Raw genomic sequence first — 26,515 nt, forward strand, 5'->3', positions numbered from 1 at the left:
TTCTTGGCAGAAAAGAATACTTGTATAAATCAATTCTGGATTGCAGCTGTGCAAATATGAGGGGATTATTGGTACGAGTATATGATACAGGGGTTGGCTGGGGTAAACAATGATTTGGTAGCACCAGTAAGTTTCTTACAATCTTGAATAATAATATAAGTCTAGCATTCCTTCTCCTACTTTTTAAACTTGGCCATTGAAGGTAATTAAGCATATCTGTAATACTGTGTTGTTGACTGGATCTGTGCCATGGTTTATTAAGAACAAATCTTGCAGCTCGGTGTTGGATCATTTCTAATTTGCTAACTGTCTAGAGACATGCCCCAGAAAATGAGGTCTTAAACACTCTGAGATATGATTTAGACTATTTCACTGTGTTGGTACATGTAAACTATGTAACTTTTAAATTTGACTGTTCTATTAAATAGTTGACTGCTCTGTTAGAGTAATTTGACCTGAACCTTGCAAATCAATGTAAACTTGGCTTAATATACTTGACAAGCTCCTGGAAACCTTGGAAACCTCGGCTCCTTGGATCCATCCCTGAGTGCCATGCAGCCATAGCTTTACAATGCCAGGTATTCGGGGGCGTACACAGGGATATTGAAAAGGGGTTTCCACTACAGCTAAGTGACTGTTATATTACAGTAGTTTACATCACCTGACTGTTCTATTAGAGTATCTCGATCTTTTCACCAAAATCATAATTCAGAGCTATAAGTATTGATGTCAGGTGAGAAACTTAAGATAAAAGTTTTCCCCGTGACATTCAGTCAAGGAGAAGATCGAAACACTCTAATAGAACAGTCACCCTAATAGAGCATGCAGGTATTTAGCCTACTGATTCATTTGTCGAAAGCTTTATGCAGCTAGCAAGTACGAAGTATAGCTAAATGTTCGTATGGAAGCGTATACACTAATATTGGATGAATATTTGAGCACTGCAGCATAACATGATAGGGTAAGATTAAGCATATAGCTTAGTACCTAACTAGCTATTGTGACTTCATTACATTAGATAAGTTATGATAGTATCACTTTCAAATGCTAGCTATAACTCATACTGCATGCATATCAGCGACTCGGATATTATATTTTTTTAAATTAATGCTGAAAAAGTGGTTCGGCTATGGCCCGACTGGCCGGACCGCTTCCTCCGGCCCTGAAATTTAACCCAGAGAAAAATGCATAGCTAATGAGAATTATTAACCCAATCATTTACAATTATACTTTAAATACCATAGTATATTATATCTCCATCAAAGAAGTACCATCAACAAAGTATCTTGGAGGTAACAATTACAAGTGACTTATCATGGGATACCTACAGTGTATCAGTGTATCAATAACATCTCCTCTAAGGCTGAAAGCATTCTTACAAAGAAACCTGAAATCGATATGCTGACGATGTCACTTTGATCTCCTGTGATATCGATGTTCATAAATCAGTTTTACAAACAATTGACCTGAAGACAGCAGATTTGGACTTGACTTTTAAACCATCTAAATGTATTTCCTTTCTATTTGATGGCTCCAAAGTTGTACCAATGGGCTTGCCATTATCCAAAGGTACAACTAGATCCATCACAGAAGGCCAAACCAAATTTTTAGGAAAGTTAATTGATGTCTCTTTGAGTGCTACCAAGAAAGCTGCAGGCAAGCGTATGATAAGCCATCTTACTGACCTACTTTCTGCATCTGACTCACTCCCCATCCGTGGTGAGTACAAACTGTGGATATACCGGAACTATATTCTCTCACTGACACGGTTTCATTTGTGTGTTGATGCTGTCTCCAGGGGGACCATCTCCAAGTTAGAATCTATTGCCACACGGTTTCGGAAGAAATGGCTGAATTTGCCCCGGAGTGCTACACGAGTTATTCTGTACTACCCAGGTGTTTGTTGTCCTAGTATTTCTCATGTCTCCAGGGAGGCAAAACTAAGTTTGCTAGCCTGTGTCAGTGCCTCCTCTGACTTGCGGCTCCAGGAACTTAACCTCCATTTGCGTCTTGGGAATGTTGCTCTACAAATCCAAGACAATGACTATTCCATCCTGTCGATTGCTCAAAAACAATTATCTGCCTTCCCATCAGCTCGGTCGTTATATATTAAGGCTAAGCACCAGTTGTCAGATTCCATCAAAGCTCAATGCAAAGATCATTTACAGTCACTAACTGTTCAGTCAAAGTTTGAGAGTTCCGCTGAACTAGAGAGCTCCTGTAAAACTTGGAACAGGCTACTGAAGGGATTCCACCCCGGTCAATTGTCATTCCTCCTTCGTGCAGCATCTGACACTCTACCCACCGCTGTGAATTTACAGAGATGGTCCATCCTATGTGAAGCGAAGTGTTTGCTTTGCGATTCACGGCGCCCAACAACTGCTCATGTTTTAAGTAGCTGCCCTGCAGCATTAAATCAACAGCGGTATACCTACCGTCATGATCAGGTTCTTCGTGTTTTGGCCACTAAACTTTCTGAAGCATTTGCTGACATCCCATTTGTTAAAGTGTTTGCTGATATACCTAATTTCCATGCTGATAATTCTCCACAGTCTACAATTCCGATGAGTCTCCTTATTACATCCTACCGTCCAGACATTGTAATATATAATTCCCAGAGTTCTTCCATCACTCTGTTGGAACTAACATGCCCTCTGGACTCCATCCATCACATCCATCACATCCAGTCTGCTCGCAATAGGAAGCAGAGCAAAACTGAGTATCTGCAGCTGTTAGCTGAATTTGATCGCCTAAATATTGCTAACTATTATGACACCATTGAAATCACAGTACTTGGTCATTTTCAAGTGTCTTCCATCAAGAATTTATCTAGTTTGTTAAACTTTGTTCAAGCTGATATAAGGATTTCGAAGCACATTATTAAGGAATGGTTAGATGCTGCTGCCTCTGCCAGTATCTCTGCCTCTCAGAGAATTTTTCTAGCATGAAACTGTACAGAGTGGTGCACAAATTAGACAGTTTTATTTTTGTAACTACAGTAATTAGTCTTTTTTGTTGTTGTTGTTTTTGCCTTGCCATGCCCACAGTGTAGTCCTCTACTTTTTGTGTTCGCATGCTGTCCGAGGTTTCACATGCCTATTTGTTTTGTTGTACATCTTTTCATCACAATTGTTAATGATGGTTATCTCTCTCACCTCATCTCAAGCTAAAATGTTATAACACGATGGTACAACCCAGTCTGGTCATCTCACACCTGTAAAGATATTGACAACTTGAACGAATGGATTGACACTCAGCAGGGGCGGATTCAGGAGGGGGGGCAATATGCTGAGTATTATAATGAAATATGATCACTAATAATACAAATATTCCTAAATCCACCTTACGTATAAACATTTTTCCAAGGTATTATCAGTGAATTTATGTTAAGGTTATTATTCTTTTGCAATTGTAAGAGGGTCAGATGCATCATGTGCTTGGTTGTCTGAACCTAGCTATACAAACCTTTCCATTAACAAAGGCTGCAGAGAGCCATATCTATAATCTAGTATATAAATATCTACAGGCAGAAATATGCATTTTATGTGGAAATGTCTCCAAGTTGCAGTATTTTAGCATCTATTTTTCAAAAATTTCCTGAGGGGGGCCATCTAGTCTTAAAAAAGGAAGAGAAGTTTCTTTTATCATCCATTTTACTTGATTGAAATTCCTGTTAGCTCATTCACCAGTAGCCACAATCAAATATTCCGTCACATCTATGCTTGAACAACCCAACACAGCAATTCCTTTTTCCAAGATCAATCAGGCTATCAACTTGCTACCTCAAGAACTTATCCAAAAACCATCCAGGCACTATTCATCTTTAAACAGCAGTTGAAATAGAGTCATCAATTTTCTCAGCAAATAACATCATAGTAGCAACATCAACTCTTTTATCATGTAATATATCTTAGATACTGTACATATTGTAACATATGTACACTTATCCTCAATTTATCCTCATTTATCCTCTCTGTTGCACTCTGCAACAGTGTGCATCCGTGGTGGCAGGTCCATCTTGCTTCGATCAGCCAACATCTCTCCAGATGGCGACTAGGACACAGGGACTACTGAGCCCAACCATTTTGTCTCATGCAGTCTTAGTTTTCCAGCAAATGCATGCCAACTGGTGCTGTGGGTAGTGGTGGCAAAGGCAGTTGGGAAAAATAAGCTATACCATAAAAAATATATATATATATAGTAAAAATCAGCGGTATGGCCACACACAACACTAAGTCTTCAGACAGATTGTTATAAGATGCATGCAACATTGCCAGTCTCAGTTAAGAGTCCCTTTAAATGGCCTTTACTAAAACTTAAAGTCAAAATACTAACTGAGTGGTTAACTGCTCTATTAGAATGCCCAATAACCACACCGGCGATCCTAGTGACAATCAGTTTGGATGGCATTGTACAAAACTGATGGTGTACTGTATCATCACAGTCCAAGTCACACAGAGCAAAAACTGGTACTCTTGAAATAAGACTATCGTACTCTTGAAACTAGATGATTTTATGTTTCTCTGGGGCAAGCACACTTTTCTTGATTTAAGGATTGGCATGCTAATTATTAGAAGATACAATACTAATAATAAGAGTAGTACTCTGAAATTAGAGTATCTGGCATAATAAATATAATTCTAATATGTGACCAGATTTACAAAAAGGTACCATTTTCACAAATAAAATTGACCCATTTTTTCAACTTCAGATTTTGTAACTTTTGTATCATTGCAAGCATGTGTCTGTAATTTTCCATGAGTATGCCTACATTATGTGGCTACATTGTGATACAAAAAGAAAGCCAATCAGTGCAAGGAGTCAACAGTATGACATTTTATAGCTGGTATGTCAAATGTGTGAAAAGGGTACCTTTTTGCAAATCCGGTCACATATTTAGTAGCAGTATACTTATTTCTAGTAGGGTGCTCTTGGATTTGGCCTCTTGTTGTGTGTCCCCATTATGCCCCTGGGTGTCCATCTGATCACACTTTGGAATGAGTGTAACTACAGGAATGTTAAGACGTGTAAAGTATTTTGGTATGAGATAATAACTTACAGCTTGCAGTCCTTGCATCCAGAGGGGGTTGGACACGCTTTAAGCACCACATTAATATTTGCCCTTAATTGCTTTGTTTTATTTGGTATTTCACATGACCCTCAATAGTCACAATACAAATTTGAAAAACGATGGGGTTGGCTTGGGTTGATTAGATATTTGGATGGTGATTCACGTTAGCTTCAAGGTGACATACTTTGTTTTGTAAAAGTGCTCGGTGATTGGGGTGAAATTAATAAGTTGCGGTCGGGTGTGTACTTCTCCAGAATTGTTATGTCCTATAATCAGAACAATGATACTTTACCAAATTAAACTGAGATCGATGTATAAACCTCTTCAATAAAACGAGTTTCGCATAATTTGTGCTTAAATCATGTCCAACCTCCTCTGCCTTACATCTGTTCTCACTAAACTCTGTTATCAAAATGTATAACAAGTCTATATCAAGCAGCATTAGGTTTCATTGTGGGTTTAAGTTTATATTAAAGTTTTGCAGTAATGATTCAGGGGCATTCGCATTGCATTAAAGTTTACTGAGCATGTCACAAACTTAATCATTGGCATACTTAAAACTTGGCAACCTGTGTGGGTGGTTTGTATCCCATAGGTGGACCCATAGGTGGACCCATTGCTGTGCGGGCTGTGCCATCCAAAAAATTGACAAACTGGCCATGTACATTTTTGTCCAAATGCATCTCACAGTAGATATTAAAGCTTGTTTGGAGAGATTCCTAAGATAATATACTCTGTGCTACACAGCTAGCAAGGTCTCTTTCAAAGAGTGGAGGACGGGGGTGCATATGGGATTGTCTCACAGACGTTTGTGGTATAAGTCATTCTATGTTAATATTTAGATGAATTGTTTTAGTTTTTAGAATGTATGCTGACATGAGATAACTAGCTAGTAGCTTTTCCACAAACAAGTCTAACTTCTAACACTAAGGTTATGAAAACTTATTTTTATACTTATCATCTTATGTTAATCATATTTCAAAAGCTGTTAATCATATTTCAAAGCTGTTAATCATATTTCAAAGCTGTTAATCATATTTCAAAGCTGTTAATCATATTTCAAAGCTGTTAATCATATTTCAAAGCTGAAATTAAGTGCTTAAACTTATATGTTAAACATAACATACTAAATTTTAGAAAGTCCATAATCTTGTTTAAACCTCATAGTGGTATACCACTTAAAATAAGAAGTTATGTTTGAACTCAAGAACATATTCTCTGTTAATAAGCATGCTATCTCTCATTATGAGAAAGCATAGTTTGCTGTGCAGTCCCACCGGCAAGGTCATCAAGGCAAGAGATTGGGAGATATCAGTAGCTAGTTAGTTAGTCACAGCATTTACTGCTACGTAAGTCTGTGCAACCACAATAATTAGCCACAGAGTATAATGATTGTTTTGATAATGCCATAAAACATGTGAAAACACACACCACACCTCACTAACTTGACCAAGGTTTGCAGTTCGGATATTTGATCGTGAGGATTAGCTACATTGTGCTGTCACGATAGTTAGCTGCATTGAAGTGAGTCCTTTTGTCCGTGGAATAAACTGTGCTATAATTTTTGCATTGAAAAACGAGTTTTATTTAGCTATTTCATGCTTTCAAATTAGCTTAGGACGGTTTCTCTCTTGTATGAGTCCGTACATAGTTTTGTAGATAACAAAGCTGTGTAAAAGCTTTACTACAGTATTGACATTGATGTGGCTTCTCTCTCCTTAAGTATGTTTGTAGATTCCTAGATTTGGTATTGCTTTACTGCAATAGCTTTTACATGGTTTCACTTTATTTTACCGTTTGACTGGCTTAATCTTGGTTCCCCTTTCCTTAAAATTGAAGAATTATTTTGTTCATAACTTCTGAAATGATGCTGAAGATTGAACGACCTAATGGAGAATGTTTTAAGTGCATATCGAAGTTTCTCTTTGACAATGGGCATAAGTGTAACAAAAGGTTTAAAAGTGTAAATGCAACAGTATTGACTGCACAAAACAAGCTGAACTGTACATTTGACCAATTAAAAAGCCTTTAGTCATTGAACCTGCATGGGCAGCATCAGGGACAGTGCAGCAAGTCAAGGGAATTAAGTTACACACTAAAGCTACAACATACTGTATCAAATAGTAAGGATCCCCCAAAAATGACACGCGGTACTTAAAATGCCACTTTTAAAAATAATCCTAGAGAAACATCTTGTGCAATGACAATCACCTTTACGAAACAATATTAGTCCATCTAGCACCAAATACAGCTTTAAAAACAGGAAAACACTTACAGGTGGCCGGATATAGAATTTATAAAAAAATTACAGGAACTTGAAGTTTTTTTGTCTGACTGCCAGCTAGCCAGCCTGCCTGTCTGACCACAGTCGCAAGGCTTGGGACCAAACGAAGCAGCACATGGCTACTATTTATGCCACAATAACAAACTCACCAGTGGGATGTGTCTTTTGGGGTTCTGACGAGTGTGTGCCTTCTGCACCTTTTATCTTCAATCAGGTTTGTCTTCATTCGTCTTCAAGCACTGAAACCATATGCATATTGAGGCATTAATTTTCCCTATCAACACTTCCTTGAGCAGCATATTTAGATGCTGCAAACTTATTTATGCTCAATACTTACGCTCAGTAGATACCTGTAACTTCACAATAGCTAGGTACAATACCACACCTATTAGCTAATTGGTTGATTAATAATGATCGAACACTGAGGCCATGCCTCTTAACAATGTATTTACCAATCACTATGACACAGCCATTATTATTGGTCTACCTGTATTCATAATGCTAGCACAATGAAATAGTGACACCCCAGGTAGTAGGTGAATGGCTGACTTGAGGTACTCTAATACAGCAGTCACCCTAATAGAACAGTCACACATGCATAGCTGTATGCTATTAAAGAAAACCTAACAAAACTAATATATTAAAACCATTAATTTAAAGGGATCCAAGCAGTAAGAAGTACTGAAAAAAGAGATGAATGATGGTATTACAGCATAGCTCAGTGGGAATCCCTACTTTGGCATTAAACAAATCATTGCTATAACATGCCAATGTACGAATCTTCCCACCCAGCTATGATGTAATATCATCATTCACCTCTTGCTTCACTACTTTTTATCACTCGGATCCCTACTTCATTTTAAAATTAATATACAAGCACAGAGGTGGAGTTACCAGCAGCAGGGTTGCTGAGAGATCTTGAACATTGCATTGTTCCAAAACTAAAAAAATATTGCTATATTTCATGCACAGACTAACGTGAAAGTTCACACTATATGTATATCTCTCTGGGACTCTCTGGGATACAGCTATGTAGCTAGTGGGGCTACACATACAGACATGAATCCACTGTCAAAAATTAATGGATAACGTGTAAACAATCAAACAGTTTTACTACCTGAAGTGTATTCTACTGTGAATTGTATTGAGGATGTGTGTTGTAGTAGTGTATTAGTCTATCAACAATATTATTTCCATAATGAAAGTCTTACAGACTACTTATACATTATGAACATTTATAATGCTACAAGGTCTAGCCTAATCTTTCTCAACAAAAACCCCTTAAATTCAACATTCTACTTATAAAATTAATAAATCTGTTAATTTTAGTGCCTGTCATGCAGTGAATAGTGTTGCACTGGTAATCGGATTAGTTATCGGGAAAATCATACAGTGTATTGGCTGTAGAATTTGTATATTGGTATTGGATTAGGACCATGATGGCAGAAGCATCATATTAAATGTAGAATTGCTACCACTATTAACATCCTAAATTGGTCCTTTGTAATCAAATGTCTGCCGGAATTTGTGACCGGATTTGCCAAAAGGTACCTATTTCACACACAAAATTTGACCCATATTTTGAACTTTGAAGCTTGATAACTTTTTTGTCATTGCATAGAATTGCCTGAAATTTTCCAAGAGTGCAGCTAAAGTATCAGGTGTCAGTTTGAAACTAAGAGCAGGTTAATCAGTATAAGGAGTCAAGTACTACATCATTTTGTTTGCTGGGATGTAAAATGTGTGGAAAAGGTACCTTTTCACAAATCCAGTCACATTTACTAAAATACAGAAGTGCAGTACTATATCAGATCGGCTAAGTTTATGGGCAAAATATTATCCAATATTGGCTATCAGAATATCGGCAAAATCTCATCATATCAGTATAACACTAGCAGTGATATATATTACTGTTTGTCATATGTTTATAGGTAACTGTTATAATAGTTGACTATTCTCTATTAAGAGTATTTTGCAATAATTGCAAGTTGTCTCATTAGCCAAAACCCTAAAATATCTTCAGAGCAGCCCTACCATTCAAAAAGTGTCTATGGAATTTCCTATAACCGAATTGTATACTATGCCTTCAGCTACTCACTATACATGGTTAAATGCTACGGGCTTGATTTCTTCACTATTCGATGTTGCTTTGGCCTGAGACATGCTTGCTGTGGCTACACAACTACTGCTAATTAGCCAAGTACATTCATGGTCACCTGATTTCATGTAAAATTTTAAGATGTGAAAGAATTTCAAAATTCATACATTTCCCATTATTAAAGATTGAATAACCCAACTATTCTGGACACTGTGCTCTTGCCTTTGAAATTTTCAAGATTTGAAATCTTGCATATAGCTACAAGATAGTCATGGATCTCCTTTGGATACATTTCTAACCCAATGACAATGGATGTCAAATAAAGTGTGCTCACAGTACTGTAGGTAATGTGTGATTTAGATTGAGTGTGGATGTTTAGCTGGCTATTGTGAGCAACACATGAGCATTGCATTATGTCTGTCTAGCTATGATCATTAACTTGTTTTTTTGTTTCCAAACTAAACAAATATGTTTAACTACGTATACTGGTAAGACAGTCCATAATCTGTTACATTATTTTATAATAAAATGCTGCAAGTGTATATATACAAACAAAATGTCAACTATAGTATTCATATGGTAAGTAATCATATTTCACCACAAAGTTTGTACAAATCAATACATGCACAATATATAACAAGAATCACTGACTGTGGACACATAAAAGGCCACAAAAAGTTAATTATATGTTTCTGGTTCCCTTCCTGGTATTTTTTTTGCTGAATAAATTGTGCAATCATTTGTAATAATTTTACATTTGTTGAAAGGTGTTCATGTCTTGTAAGCACTCTTTCCTTCTAAAGATGCGCTAACCTTTATATGTTAATTGCTGTCAAAGCTTTCTTCCACCAATAACCCAAAATACTGTACTTCTATCAGCCAGATTCACAGTTTGTTGTTTTGAGTACTAAAATGGCTTTAAAACATGATGAATGGCCCCCGCAAAGAAAGCAACATTCAGCCCTGTTTGGGATTTGAACCCGTGACCCTCAGATAAAGTTTGATTAACAACTGAGTTAACAGGGCTGCTGGCTGCTAATAACAAGTATGTCCTGATTAATTAATTAGCCCCGTACCACACACAACAAACCCTACACCACATATTTGGACACAAACACTAGTTAACAAATACATGTTGTATTTGTGTGTACAGTACTGAGAAACAAATAGTGGACAAAAGGAGTATATAGTGTCGTTGTACATACACAAAGGTATGGGTGGGACCAAAGCAACAAAACAACGTCCAATTGTGACAATATCAAGTCTGTATCATAAGGTCTCAGTTTTGCATGTATGTAAATCTAATCAAAAACAGCTGACCTGTAAAAAGGGTGCAGGGCCGCCCACAGGGGGGGTGCAACTGGGGCATTTTGCTCCGGGCCCCAGCCTGAAAGGGCCCCAGGAGGCCCCATGAAGGGCCCCTAAATACCTGTTTAAAAGATCGATATACTCTAATAGAACAGTCAGATCTAAATACTGTAATAGAGCAGTCACAGTATTCTTCAGAGGAGCAGTGTAGCAAGCTTATAGATAAGGAGATATGGTTGGTGATGAGTAGTTATTGTAATTATCAGCAGGTTGTGACCTTTTTTTTTGGGTCTTCAACTTACAGCTTGGGTGAGGGCCCCACTTTAACTCTTTGCCCTGGGCCCCTTAATTTCTCTGGGCGGCCCTGAAAGGTTGTGGGCTCCAAAAAAGCCAGGGTGAAAAAAACACATGAAATCCAATTGCAAGGTGACGGCCAAGAAATGGCTGTGATGGATAGGACTTCTCTCCTCTATGACTTTTTAATGTTTTTGTAGATTACTAATTTGTCGTAGAAGTTTACTAACATTGGTACGGCTTTTCTCCTATATGCGCACTGATGTGTGTTTATAGAATACAAATTGATGTTTATGACAATAATTACAATGATATGGCTCCTCTATTGTAAAAGTTCTTGTAGTTAACCAGTTGTTGTAAAATTAATGTATAATTGACACTAACATTGTCTTTCTCCTTTATGAGTTCTTAAATGTGTTCGCAAGCAACTGCAGTGTGTAATGCTTTACTGTAATATTGACGGTGTATGGCTTCTTCCATTTATGAATTTTACATGTGCTTGTAGATTACTATGTCTGCAAATGCATCACTACAATATTCACATTAGTATATAGATCTTAAATGTTACAAATTGTTGCAAATACTTTACTACAATACTGATGTTGATGTGGCTTCTTCTCTATATGAATTCTTGTGCATTTTCGTAGGTTTCTACAGTCTCTAAATGCATCACTACAATATATATATATTGGTATGGCTTTTCTCCTGTATATGTTCTTACGTGATCACCTGTTGTTGCAAGAGCTTTCTGGCAATTTTACAATGGTATGGCGTCTCTTTACATGTGTTTGCAGACCACCTGTTGTCGTAAAAGCTTTCTGGCAATATTTACAGCAATATGGCTTCTCTCCTGTATGTGTTCTTATATGTATTTGTAGAGCACTTTTTGTCACAAAAGCTTTCTGGCAATATTTACAGCAATATGGCTTCTCTCCTGTATGTGTTCTTATATGTGTTCGAAGAACACTTTTTGTTACAAAAGCTTTCTGGCAATATTTACAATGATATGGCTTCTCTCCTGTATGAGTTCTTAAATGATTTTGCAAGGAGCCATTTTGTGTAAATGCTTTACTGCAATGTTGGCATTGGTATGACTTTTCCCCTGCATGAGCTCTTGTGTGTTTTCGTAGGTTACTACTGTCTGCAAATGCATCGCTACAATACAGACATTGGTATGGTTTCTCTCCTGTATGTGTTCTTACATGTATTTGCATACCAGCTCTTGTTGTCAAAGCTTTCTGGCAATATTTACAACTATATGGCTTTTCTCCTGTATGTCTTCTTACATGTGCGTGCAGACCAGCTCTTGTTGTCAAAGCTTTCTGGCAATATTTGCAATGATATGGCTTCTCTCTTGTATGTGTTATTACATGTGCTTGCAAACCATCTCTTGTTACAAAAGCTTTCGGACAATAATTACAATGATATGGCTTCTCTCCTGTATGAGTTCTGATGTGTCTTCGTCGGTGACAAGATTGTGTAAACGCTTTACTACAATAAGGACACTGATATGGCTTCTCTTTGCTAATTCCCTTTGATAGCATCGTCTCTTTAACTTTCCTTAAAGTTGAGTAATCATTTTTTTGTTCATGTGTCCTGAAATGATGCTGAAGTTCGATCAGTGCAGTGAACACTTCTCCACATTTTCCACACTTGAACACTTGTGGATTAGCATCACGGCATGATAGACTATCCTTCAAGTGAATATCAAAGTTTCTCTGATTCACAAACTCTGTTTGACACAGAGCACAAGTGTAGCAAGGAGCTGAGTGGAAACATGACAATGTTAACTGCAGGTAGGTACGCAAGATAACCACAAATTCCAGTTTTCTTAAGAGAAGTCTGAATTCTCAATGAAAAACCACAGTGGTTGTTACTGAGGGATATAGTGTAATACACTATCACTGATTTTTCTAGGACTCCAACTTAGAAGGGGCAAATCAAGGTTATAGATGGGAGGGGGTATTGACTACGATAGGAAAAGTATGCAAAACACGTCTCAGCTAATGATCTACATGTAAGTATCTCGGGGTAATGGGGGCAAGCCAGCAAATTTTTGGAAAATAGGCATTATGAGATTGATTCTGGAAGTAATTTTGACCAAATTTAAAGTTTCGGCACAAGTTTACTAAAATAGAGCATTTCATGACCATTTTAAGCATGCTTTCCCATGGAAGAATATGGGGCATCCCTACAAGAAATTTTAGTATCATGAGATTAAGTTTGGAAACATTTTGACAAAAGAAGTACAGCATACAAGTATAGGTAAGTGCATTGCTAGGAGTCTTCAGTGGATAAACAACCAGAAAGAATGATGTAATAATCACTGACTGCTGAGGCAGAGCTGAGGTGATTAGTACTTTATTCCTGAGGGGTGTTTATCCACTGAAGAATCCTAGCAATGCATGTCTTAGTAATTTAGACAATGGCCTGTGGTGACTGGAATTTTGTTATGAACCCACAAAGTATGCAATTTGTTTGTTGAAGTTTGTGGCTAGGTGTCTTACTAGAATAAATACCCTGCATACTTTGCAAATATCAAAGCATTCTTGACATGCCATTGTCTAAAACCTTTAAACATGCACTCCCTAGTATTACATCAATAAGTTATAACTTGTGTGAATACACATTATAATAACAACAAACAAATAACAATCTCATGGTAACCTCATGGTAACCTCATGCAAGTTACAGTTAAAGTTGGCAGCATGCCTGTATGCCAACTTTAACTGCAGCATGCCCATTCTTTGTATTGATGCAGTATGTGTGGGTTCATTAGTCATAATTATTTTCTTTAAAAGTAAAACAAACAAGTAGAATGAAAATTCGAAATTTTAGAAAAAAGTACTGAAACAATGGATATGAAAAGTACTGAAATAAGGGAGTAGCTATAAAGTAGTGAAACAAGAGAAGTTGTTTATATCTGTAGAAACTAATGGTCATTTAATCTCTATATATTCTAGTGTTGTTTTAGTATGGAGTTTTAGTTTTAGTTTAAGTTATAGTTGTAGCTAGTTTCATCAATAATTTTAGTTTTAGTTACAGTTTTAGTTATGTACATGAAAATGTTTTAGTTCTAGTTCTAGTTATAGTTAAAAACCTTTTAGTTTTAGACACAGTGTTAGTTATGTATCTGAAAACCTTTTAGTTATAGTTTTAGTTGTGCATAAGAAAACCTTAATTGTTAGCTTTAATAGTAAGCACCAAGTGACTATATTTTATGTGAATGAAACTCTTGTTAAAATTTTAGTACCATTTTTCCAGCTTAGTAATACAAAATCTTTGTATTACAAGACCTGTCAATTTTTTATAATATAGATTTGATTTTAGTTATAGTTATAGTTTTAGTGATTAGTTATAGTTATATCCCGGTACAAGGGTGATATCATTGTTATTACACTCGTCCTCGGCTCCGCCTCGTGTAATAACAATGATATCATCCGAGTATACAGGATATAACTATTTTTTATATCCCAGTGCGCGGGAGTGTGCAGAAGTTTACGGATAGTAAATTAAGTTCCAGTTTGAGTTCCTGTCACTGTGCTCAAGATTTCATCCGAATTGTGTGGAGATTCTACTTCGTAGCCACAAGAGAGACCTTACATACTGCCTACAAACTGTAGCAAAGGGCGGTGTTATGAAGCAGCGGTTCCAGGTACGATTCGCCTTCGTCAGAAGTTGGTATGGTGGTGTCGTGTGGTGTGCAAGAGACAAATAAAGACCAACAAGTGGCTACCATAGTCCGAGATAGAACGATGAAGCTAGAGGAAGTTAGTTCTTCACCATAGTGACCATTGGGAGTGATTGCTGGAGCAAAAATCGCCACGGACTATTCTTGACATTTGTTAAACTATCGTATTGGTAACTTGTAGTGTTATTGTGTAAAGGATTAACAGTTTTCTTGTAAGATTTAGCTAGTTTTAAGTGCTGTATTAGTGTGTTTTGTATCAATATTTCCTTATTTGACTCTTTGTTCCGATTGGTAAACAATGCCATTCGTGGTTATTATGATGTCACAAAAGAGACTGAGTGGCTCCGCAACAGGGTGATAAGTTAGTTATCACTGGGTGATAATTAATATATCGTACAGTAGCAGCGCCGCTCTGTCTAGCTGTATGGTAGTTATAACCCAGCACAGCACTTTGATACTCCCACGCACTGGGATGTAATATACGTTTGTTTTAGTTATAGTTTTGGTAATAATATAGATTTAAATATTTTAGTTATAGTTATAGTTTCAGTGATTATATACAATTGTTTTTAGTTATACCTGTAGTTTTAGTTGACTTAAATATATTCACCTTACTAAAAGTACTTTTAGTTTTAGTTACAGTTAACTGAAACAACACTAATACATTCATGCAGTCATGGTTATAGACTGAAGTAGAGCTGGGTGATTTAATCGTATTTTACTCACACCGGTATTGATATTGAGCTGAATTTTATAACCGAGAAACTGGTATATCGTTAAGAGATGGTATACTGTAAACTACCGGTGCACATTTTGACACATGAGTTGTAATGCACCATTTTGTTTACAGAATGTGTGAACTTGTTCTGAAGGAAAAGTCAATGTTGTTAGTGTGGATTTAAAGCGGGTGAAGATGGAAAGCCGATCAATTAATCCTTAAAGGCCATTAATTTTTGTTGTGTCATGAGTAGATGTACGAAGAAGCCATGCAGTGTTAGCAAAACTTGGGAACACCTCCAATCTGTTAAGTAAACACATCTCAAGAGACACCACAACCACTGTTTTCGGAAGATCTGGGTAGGAATATTTAATTATCAACAATAACATACATATATTTGTATGGCTTCTTGTAATGCTTCACAGACCACAAAAAGGTTTCTATTTGTTCGCATTATAGAAAAAAGATCACTGTTACAGTGTTACAGTAATAGACCAATCACTGACTGTTCTTTCGATATATCGATATCGAATAAGTTAGTGTTGTTCCAGTTCTCAGTACTGGAACTAAAATAATTCCAGTTCCAGCCCTTCTTTATTCCAGTTCCAGTCTAGAACTAGAACAATAATTTTGAGACTGGACTAGAACTATAATTTCGCTTTCCTCAAAACTGGAACTAGAACTATAAAGAAATTTTATCAAATACTGGAACTAATACTGGAACTAATACTGGAACTGGAATTGGTCATAACCATACAGTTTTTACCAATGAGATTTTATGCTCTTTACAAGACCAGAATTTTATCTGCTTAACTTAACAAAAGCTGTGTATGTATTACTATCACGTATACATGTGCTAAAACACTGCTCGAAACAACTGACTATATAATATTAGAAGAGAATTCCAAATGCAATGCTGGCTCAGTCACATTGTTATTACTGGTTCAGTGTTTGATAATTAGCTACAGGTCTTTTAGTACCACTCTATAGTGTTAGTGTTGTAGTGTAATAATGCTGATAATTACAGTATTAGCTGCATGCATGAAACAATTAAAGCGGATAAGATTAGCGTATATAACTTAATAGTGAGTGTCCATAACTCATTATGGGCTTTTGGTAATACTTAAGTGTGTTGTTCTAAAAATTGAAGAATACTTCTAAATGTCGTGGCTCCTGAACTGGAACTAGAACTGTGATTCTAAAGGTTATGGTTCCAGAACTGGAACTAGAACTGTAATTCCGTTATGGTTCCAGAACTAGAACTGGAACTGTAATTTTAAAGATTATGGTTCCAAAACTAGAACTAGAACTATATTAACTAGCTGATACTGGAACAACACTAGACTAAGTACAGTATTGTTTTCGTGATACTTATTAACCGTATCAATTATGTACTGCCGTATTAATAGTATTGCTGAATTCTAGAAAAAGGACCAACATTAATTGCCACATAGTATCGGTGGTGGGAGGCTAACCAAAGTATAGAATCTCAGGCAGCAGGGGGTCTGGGGGGCACAGAAGCTGGGGCGTCTGGATTCAGTGGAATGGAATGGTGGACTGGACTGGTGGAATGGACTGGTGGAATGGACTGGTGGAATGGACTAGTGGAATGGTGGAATGGAACAGTACTTTGGTACCGTATTGCCTCGAATTACGGCCCGGGAGTTTATTTCCTTCAAGCAACTTTTAACCCCGGCTACTGAACGAGACCGGCTACTATACGAGACCGGCGTTTATTAGCTCTGTTGAGTTTAGAAGACCATGGCAGCTGGTGAGACGAGTGAAGCGAGTAGACTACGAAGTGAAGCAGACTACGAAATCTATAGCGTGGTTCGAGGCCACCATGTTTATAAAACAGTATGGACACCAGTAATAGGAGAGCAACTCTACCTCGAACAAGAGTACAGCAATCCATATGATGATTTCGCCGTAGCTGTAATTAAAGATCACCAGATAGTAGGCCACATTCCAGAAAATTTTGCAATGATCACGTGGCGTTTTATTTCACATGGGGGCTCTGTATACTGTCGTATTACTGGAAGAAGGAAGAAAGGAAAAGGCCTAGAAGTACCTTGCAAATATATTTACTGTGGGCCTTCAAAGCATGTAAAAAAACTAAAGAAGCTCCTTGCAGAGGCTGATACTGACAAAGATTGACTGAAATGTATGCATGTTGTTATTGGCAAAAATCAATAATTTATATTAATGATTGAACATGATTAGAATATGGTACAGTATATACATGATAAGAAAATCACACTGAAAATGATGTATTGTACATAGAATACATGCAGTAACTAGCTATGGTCCTGAGCACTGCCGTCACTCACTACTGTCATTGTCGCTGCTGGTTGTTTCTGAATCTTCGTCTAAATCTTCGTCTATTCTAACTTCATTACTTTCAGCTTCTTCTTCATCTTCCTCTTCATCTTCCTCTGCAAACGGATCGATGTCGCCATCCTGCAATCGTTGTAATAACTGGCGTGATTTCTCATCTAGCATCGACTTCCCATCTGCACATGGTTGGCCTTCCTTAAAGCAGTGAATGAGATTATCTTCTGCACCACTAGTGGCTGTTGTAATACCACAAGACTTGAAGGAAGCCTTAATGGTCTCACAGGAAATTTCCGCCCAGCTAGATTTTATCCATTCACAAAGCAAAACTCTGGAAGGTGCCTTCAAATTGCCACCACGTGTGAATTGGTGACCAGCTGAATCAGCCATCCATGCATCATACCGACTCCTAACTTTGCTCTTGAAAGCTGCATTCCATACCACATCAGGGGATTGAATGTATTTTGTACAACCACCTGGCACAATTGCTGTTTTGAGTCGCAATCGAGAAACCTCTGCTTTGACGGTACTGCTTATGTGACACTTGTACGAGTCCCAAACAAGGAGCCTCTGACCAAAGCTTAGTGCACCAACAATGCTTTGCAAATAGTCCACTGTAAGCGCATCGTTCATCCAGCCATTCGCACTGAATCGGACAACAATACCAGGGATCTTTTCTAGTGCTTTGATCAACCTAGTACCTTTTCCTTTAAAAACTATAAAAGGCTTCAACTTCATGCCACTAGCCCTAGCTGATAACACCACTGTGAAGTGGTTCTTTTCATTTCCAGTCGTCTTCAGAGGCACAGAACGTGAACCAGAAAATGTGACAGTAGTGTCTGATGGCATGTCCATCCAGCATGCAGTTTCATCCATGGCAATTATATTTTGTTCACTAAAGCTGGATTTTATCATAAGATGTCGTAAATGAAGGACAAAATTTACCAGCTTTGGAATGCAATCAGCTGGTGTTGACTGAGCCAAAGTAGTCCTCCTCCTCAAAGATAAGTTCTTGCGTTTCAGAAAGCGATACAACCACCCACGACGTGCCTTAAAGCAATCAGAACTGGACAATTCCTTGGCCCTTATTTGTATCATCCTCAACGAAATCCGAAGATTTTGTCTGCGCATTTCAACAATCCAATCGAAAAGCTCTTCTTCCATTTCAACATCGTCTACTTTTCGGCCGGCTCCTGTAAGCCTTTTTCGAGAGCTGTTGCCTTTCTTCTTTTGTTCTGTAAATGAGTCCTTTTGCTTACACCATTCACGGATTCGTTTGGCATCAACATTGAAATGTCGTGCGGAACCTTCCTTACTGTGTTCTTCGGCAAACTTTACAGCTTTTAACTTGAAGGTAATATCATAAGAAGCTTTCCGCTTTGCCATTCGATATCAGGTGCAAACCAGGTGGTACTGCCCAAATTTATTAGAAACTTAAAAGTACCCGGCGTTTATTCGAGACCCCGGCGTTTATTTCTGTAGTTGTGCTTTTACCCCCCGGCTACTAAACGAAACCCGGCGTTTATACGAGACCAGCCGTAATTCGAGGCAATACGGTAATTCAATTGGTGGTCACCTCTTTATAAAAACCACCTTCTAACAAAGATCACCTCTTTATAAAGACCGTTTTACTTTAATGTTTAAATTGCTGCTATCTTGTTGTTTTAGAGTGTATCCCCATAGAATGGTCTTATTGATCAGTTGTGTGCCACATGCCTAGAAAAGTCAGGGTGATATCTGATTTGTAATACAACAATATACCCCATGCAAAAACAGTTTGGCTGTACAAACATGACGTCTCCATCAAACTAAAAGTAACTGACAACTAAAGGAGCTAATATCTGGGCGAGGCCAAGAAATATAGGCAAATAACTTGCTATAAATTATAAAACTTTGGTCTTTTATCATTGACTCGTAGTCTTCCTGCATTCCCAATTAATTCCCTGTAACTGTAATTGGTTAGTAATTTAGCCGCCTTTTTTCTCCTCTACAACACCGGACTATTGAGAAACGTACCGATTTACTAGCCTATTAGATTTACAGGGAATTAATTAGGAATACAGTCAGTCTGCACAAGTCAATGATAAAGGACCAAGATTATTGTAAAATTATACTTAGTTGCCAGTATATATTGACATTCATTTCTTGGCCTCACCAGATATTAGCTCCTTTAGTTGCCAGTTGCTTTAGTTTTGTGGACACATCTTTTTTTGTATCGCCAAGATATAGCTACTACTGTATTGTATCATAAATCAGATATCACTGGCTTTACATAACATGTGGCACACAATTCATCAATAAGACTGTCTTATAGGGCTCTAAAACAACAATTCAGATAATATTAAAGTAAAATGGTCTTTGTAAAGGGGTGGTCTTTGTTAGAAGGTGGTCTTTTTAAAGAGGTGACCACTAATTGAAATTACCTAAGTACTGTTCCATTCCACTATTCCATTCCAGTCCATTCCACCATTCCAGTCCACCATTCCATTCCACTGAATCCAGATGCCCCAGAAGCAGTAGCCATTTTAGCTTTCACAGTGTTCACCAGAATTAATTTATAGATACAATTTGACCAAATCGCCAACTTTTTTTAGTTAAAACAGGCTGTTTGCAGTTAATAAAAACCTCTTTTGGCAAAACTATTAGTTATGTTAATGAACATTATACTGCTTAGAAATGCTAGTATAGCATCTACGTATAAGCAGTACAAAACCTTAACACAACTGGAAATACTTGGTACAGTGATAAAACAACAACTCTCAGAGTAAGAGGTTGGTGGTTCAATTCCCAATGTTCATTTTTTTATTACTTTTAGGAACACAATTTTATGAAGCATTTTGACCGAGGGGGCTTCAGACCCTGGCCCCTCACTTTTGTATGGTATACATCTATTACGCTGTTAAGTATAACACTTGTAACATGGATTTGTAAACCAGGCATGTTACGGATGTAATCAAAATACCAGTGTTACTGCATTTGTACCATCTCCTTATGCAAGTAAAAACCACCCGTTCTCAAAGTTCTACTGAAACCACACCACATTGTCGCATGACTGATGACTCACATGCTTGATTACAGCCTAGTCATAATATGTGTGTAGACTAGATTTGTGCGCAATAGTATTAGTGATGTATAGTACTGCTCAAATCTAACTTCACAGTGAACACATTTTGTGTGTACCTCCACACGCGTGAAAGCAACACTACCACACAAGTGAATTAGCATATCATGTGACTACCACACTGACTGCTGGCAGACAAGACTTAGTAACAGTGGAGATTGTATAATGCGTGAGCATAATTTTGTTGGTCATTTCCTTCCCACTTTCTCTTTCCATGTTTCCTAGAATACCACTTACCCATATTCCACAGCTGTACAATTACAGTAGGGGTTATGGTGTTAAACTGTACGTGTGATGTATAATACATTTTAATAAGTATGTATGTAGTTACACAATTATGCTACTACACTCACACATGTACTCACCATCATCTGATATAACTGGCTCCTCATAATGAGTAGTTCTCTTCTTAGCTAATCTCTTTGATCTCCTACACTTTATCCTAATCAAATAAGACACATGTACATATTATAAATGACAAGAATATATACAAACCTTTTGTTTACAACAACCTTATCAGTTTTACTCCTTTTTGGTATATTAGTGATAGCTTTATCATGAGGTCTACTCCTTTTAGCTGAACATGTCTTTGTAATTGAAGTTATAGCAACATGTAATGCAAGAGTATAGCATGTCATACAAAACTCTAATTGATTGTACAGACTACAGGTATTATAAACAACTTTTTCCAACAAAATTGATAAAACTGATGTATCACTAAATAACATCCACATAACAGCAAGAGTTAATAATAGTATTATTACTAACTCTTGATAATAGTACAGTACAGAAACAACTTCCAAAACTAAACAGTGCCTCCTAAATTAAGCCATCAAAAACCACCATAGTAAAAGAATGGTGTGATCCACTTATAACTTCATACATCACAAACTTTTATCATGGGTATAAAATGCTATAGCCATGTGTGGTGAATGCCACCACCACACAGGGAAACAATGTATATTTATGTAAAATTGTTGGCCGGCCATTATATCCTTTATGCAAGCACTGACTACATTATGCGAACCACAATGTCAGGAACCTTGTAACAATGGATGTCAGGATGATCATTTAATTCAGGTAACAGTTAACATCGGTTCCACCTTAATTAGTGCTTGGTAGTATTGAAATTTGAATACACAGTATTAGTAACAATAAAATATTGCCATATATGGGTATCACAGCATATTTTATACACAAATACTGACTGTATTTATTCCGTCTATGTTTAGGTGTTGGAACTAATAATCCAAAAGTTCTACCTTGGCTCAAACAAAAACAGACCACAGCCCCAAATAGTGAATAACATTAGAGTCATTTATAGATTTGAGGTTCGTTTTGTCTCATTATAGGGACTTTTTTAAAAATAGTTGTTCCAATACTGAATAAAGACGGGGTTAGAATAGGTAGTATTGGAACACTATTTTTGCTGTGTATATGGGTCTAATATGAAGTGGTATGCATCCCAAAAACCACCAAATAATGTAGTTCAGTACAAGTAGGCATGTGCTTGTAATGTGGCACTGGCAACATTCTTGTTTGTTTATAGTGTGGCTTGCTAAACCATCAACATTAAGCACAAAAGGCTGGGTTAGAAACAAGTATTATCACGATAAACAGTATTACTTTACATCACAGAGCACTAACCATAATACGATTTTATTTTCCTTATGTTCTTTCCAACTCGAGTAGGTATTTAAATTGTGGCATTAAATGGTCCTGAGTGATGTAAATTGTCATAGCTTCACAACATGGACTCAACACTATTCCCCACATAAAAATACCAAGCAGGTTTGATCACCAGTACAAGATATATATAACAACACACTCAACTTACAGCTAAGTTAATTGTTCTACCACATACGTACATACCTGTAGATCATGTGATGTTACTCTCAAGTTGTCAGGAACACTCTTGACATCACGATCTACACATCATGTGACATAACAAAATAACTATATAAATATCTGTAGAACTATCACCTTATCACCAGATAAGGGATTTGATATGTCTTGTATATTGCTTTTTTGAAGTACAGTAATGATAATTAGTAAAATATATCATGGTGACACTAAATACCTTTTAAAGTTTACACTCTTAAAAACATATGGGTAAGCTATGATTTATACTTACATACCTACAAACCATTGTGAATACGTCAACACATTGTGAATACCTCAGGAGGTCTGTGCTTTTCAGCAGCATAAACATGGTTGTATGGGACAACTTGCCATGTACGGCCACCACTAACCCAACAAAATTTAATTACTACAGTATTCGGCATTATTAGAAAACCACATCAGTATCTGAAAAGTACCTTTATTAACTATATACCTCCCGACTCTACATGTACGTAGGTATATGCTTTAGGTAGATCTGTGACCACAGTGAAATCCTCTTATCAAACTCTCCAGATTAAAAACAACAAACACCCTTTATAATGAGGACAAAGATTTTCATTCCATCAGGTCTTGTTTTCTACATTTTACTGATAACGTTTTATGCAACAGAAACGGCCGGACCAAAAACCATGTATTGTCCAAGTACAGTATGGCCATTATAACAGTAAACACCATACCAGTGTCACTTCCTTGTAATAAGTGTCAACTACAACTACCATGATACATACATCGTGTAAAATCATTAATTATATTGTTGGAGTTTTAAGCTGAAACTTTGTCTTGTGAGTAATTATTAAGTACCTAACTTTATGTAATAGACACTTTGGGACCAGATTACTGTTAGCCTTTTTGAAGTAAAATTATATTGGTAGAGGTCAATAGTAAATAACCTCAGAAGCTGTCCTATATATAAAAGTTACTGTATACAGTGTTTTTATATTGGGGGGGTTCCTAAGAAAGGTTCCATGGACTAGTGACATGCATAAAAAGCAGTTAAAACACTATGTGCGTCGATGTACATATTGCCACCTGCTTATTGCACTCAATCTTTGCCCTAGTGTTTAAAACCATCAGCCCAATCAGTGATTGTATACAACCATGTAACCTTCCGGCATCATTGTCAAGATCAGGGATGGATCCAGGAGCTGACACAAACAAGTTCCAGGGAAGCCACTCTGACAATGATGCATACATAGCAGCAAACAATCACCTTTCACTGTTGAATTTATCATTTGGGCCATTGCACAAGATTGTGAAGTCTTATAGCTGTTACAAGAGCTATTGATGGCTTAAACACATGCCAAATGATAACATTTTCAGAGGCACTTACTATTCACGAAGACGTTGGGTGACAGTTTAACTTTGGTTTCAGGTGAAGGGAGGACCATTCAAGCTATAACTATTTAATATATCAGTAATTCTTGAGTATTAAACTGATTTTGGCTATCAAAATGATATAGCTAAGCTAGCTCACATTTGTTCCAAATACCCTCCACAATTGGAGATTGAGGAAAAGATCTGACTATGTAAACCATGCTTCTAGGACTGCACCATATTTTGCCAACCCAGTCAGATGTAATAGTAATTTACTCTAGGATATAAAATTCACTAATTCCTTGCCAACCAACATTAAAAAACTTCACTCTTTTGGAGAATTTTTGAGACTATTATTGTTGTTATTATCAAATGACAAGGGTTACACAGAAGGCTAAGCCTGCAAGTGCTCCCCACAAGTACATACAAATAACAGGACAAAAGATACAAGGACAATATACCAATACAAAACAAAACAATAGAAATACAATACTGAGGGCAGCATGGAATGGATTTATCTGTAAGATAGGTACAGGTACTGTATGTTGTTCCAAAGAAAATGTGAAAAGAGTAACGGTAAGGATTGATGGTGGATGTAGAGATATCTAGTGCTGCTGGATTTGAGGGATGTCTGTTTGTGAAAACGAAATTGCTGATTGATGGTTTGAGATGTTGTGAAGTTGACAGATAGTAAGGTAGATTTATCTCTGATGTAGTTTAATGCTGTGAACCTGCAGAGTTTACTAAAACCAGTTATTGGAAGGTGAATAATTGGATATTGACCGGTTATTGTCTGATCGTAAATAAGCAGACATCATGAAGCAGTGTACCCAGGGACCAAGACGGAACCAGGGGACCCACAAGAATCCAGCTTTTTTGGAATTTTATACAATTCACTCTATTCTATGCTGTACTAGGTACCTCTGCAAGTAGTCTTGCATGGCCAATCCACTTTTCCTCCGTCACAGTGTCTCACACGATCAGGCACACGTTTATACCAATTAGAAATTATAAGCGCCTCTGAAAAAGTGTCTGAAGCTGACTGAATTTATAGGCCACTTGCCTGCTGCACAATGAGCATACTAGTCTATTATGTCACCTAGCTACTAAAGTTTAGAAACATTGTGAAAAAGCACCATGTTGTATATGAGGTCTGGTTGTAGAGTAACTTGCCGGCTAGCCTATATTTCTAATTGGTATAAACATTGTGTGGGACGCCATGACGAGGAAAAGTGGATTGGCCAACTTGGGATTGGTAATACAAGACTACTTGCACAGATACCTAGTACAAGTATAGAATATTGTGAAGCGTATAAATTTCCATTGGATCCCGGGTCCTGGTTCTTGGTCCCCATGGTCCACTGTTTATATCTACCCAACATCATGGTACTCAACATGCTATTGGAAGCCTTAGGGTGGTACCAAAGTGACCATCAACATCCTGCCTTACAATAACAGTTATTACAATCACATATTTACATATTTTGAGGTTATATTATGATGTTAACACTTGTCAGCAAGACTCAGCAGGGGTAATTTATGGTTTACCAAGTGGGTGGGCAAAACCAGTTTAAAGGCTTCTTAGCCAATAATTGGCTTGCTCTAGACAATTACACCACTCCACTGAGTTACATAGGCAAGTTGACAAGAAATGGCTTAGTTTCACATAGTTCCTTCCTATCTACTTAAAGTGGGTGCTGGCTTCCTTGCTGCTCCACTCAGTAAATGGTTTCAACTTATTTCCTTCCCTCTACTGGGACTTTCATAGTCTTATCAGTAACCATCAGCATGGTTTCCGTCGTCATCACTCTACTGTCAGCCAGCGTTAAAACCGGGTCGGGTCATCCAGGTCAACTGGGTCACATTTTCTCCGGGTCATCCGGGTCCGACCCGGTTTACAAATTATCCGGGTCTGACCCGGATTGGATCACGTGAGAAACGAAATTGTTCGTTTGACGACGTGGAAACTTATAAATGATATCGCGTAGTTCTTTCGTGAGCCACGCCCACTTATCGCGTTACCAACATACGCTCAGCTACGCCCATTTATTAGTAAGTGCAGTATGTAGCACGAAACTGAGGGTATCTATGGTGAGGGGTAGCTATTTCAGTAGGTGATGACCTTTTTTTTTTTTTTTTGGTCTTCAACCTACAGCTAGGCTGAAGTTACAATATTTACTCAACACGAATCGAATGCTCAAAACGTAGTCTTGTTCGCTCGCTCGAGACTAGCCGAAACATAGCTCTTATCGCACGCCTCAGCTTTAATTAATCCGGGTCAATCCGGGTCACATCCGGGTCAATCCGGGTCAGTGGGTCATCCGGGTCAGCAGTAGTGACCCGATTTCAACGTTGCTGTCAGCCTTTTACTGACAGCAAT

General features: G+C 37.4%; 2 protein-coding genes across 4 annotated transcripts in view; one reads left to right on the top strand and one right to left on the bottom strand.

Moving 5' to 3' along the window:
• The window catches only part of LOC136253921 (jerky protein homolog-like), a 151,598-nt gene that overhangs the window by 107,600 nt on the left and 17,483 nt on the right, over window positions 1-26,515 (top strand). The window lies entirely within an intron of this gene.
• LOC136253893 (zinc finger protein 846-like) overlaps window positions 1-26,515 on the bottom strand; it is a 53,891-nt gene that overhangs the window by 16,101 nt on the left and 11,275 nt on the right. The window contains exons 2-5 of one of the 3 annotated variants that reach the window (XM_066046554.1): window positions 22,792-22,847; window positions 21,415-21,506; window positions 21,285-21,361; window positions 11,593-12,820 (exon numbers count right to left, since the gene is read on the bottom strand). In XM_066046554.1, coding sequence (XP_065902626.1) covers window positions 11,781-12,820; window positions 21,285-21,361; window positions 21,415-21,506; window positions 22,792-22,847 — 1,265 coding nt within the window. In that variant the 3' untranslated portion in view covers window positions 11,593-11,780. Of the gene's footprint in view, window positions 1-11,592; window positions 12,821-21,284; window positions 21,362-21,414; window positions 21,507-22,566; window positions 22,644-22,791; window positions 22,848-26,515 lie in introns of those variants that run through there. The other 2 variants (XM_066046561.1, XR_010700181.1) reach the window with 2 other exon arrangements.

Source organism: Dysidea avara, chromosome 1, assembly GCF_963678975.1.
Source record: "Dysidea avara chromosome 1, odDysAvar1.4, whole genome shotgun sequence".
NCBI lineage: Eukaryota > Metazoa > Porifera > Demospongiae > Dictyoceratida > Dysideidae > Dysidea > Dysidea avara.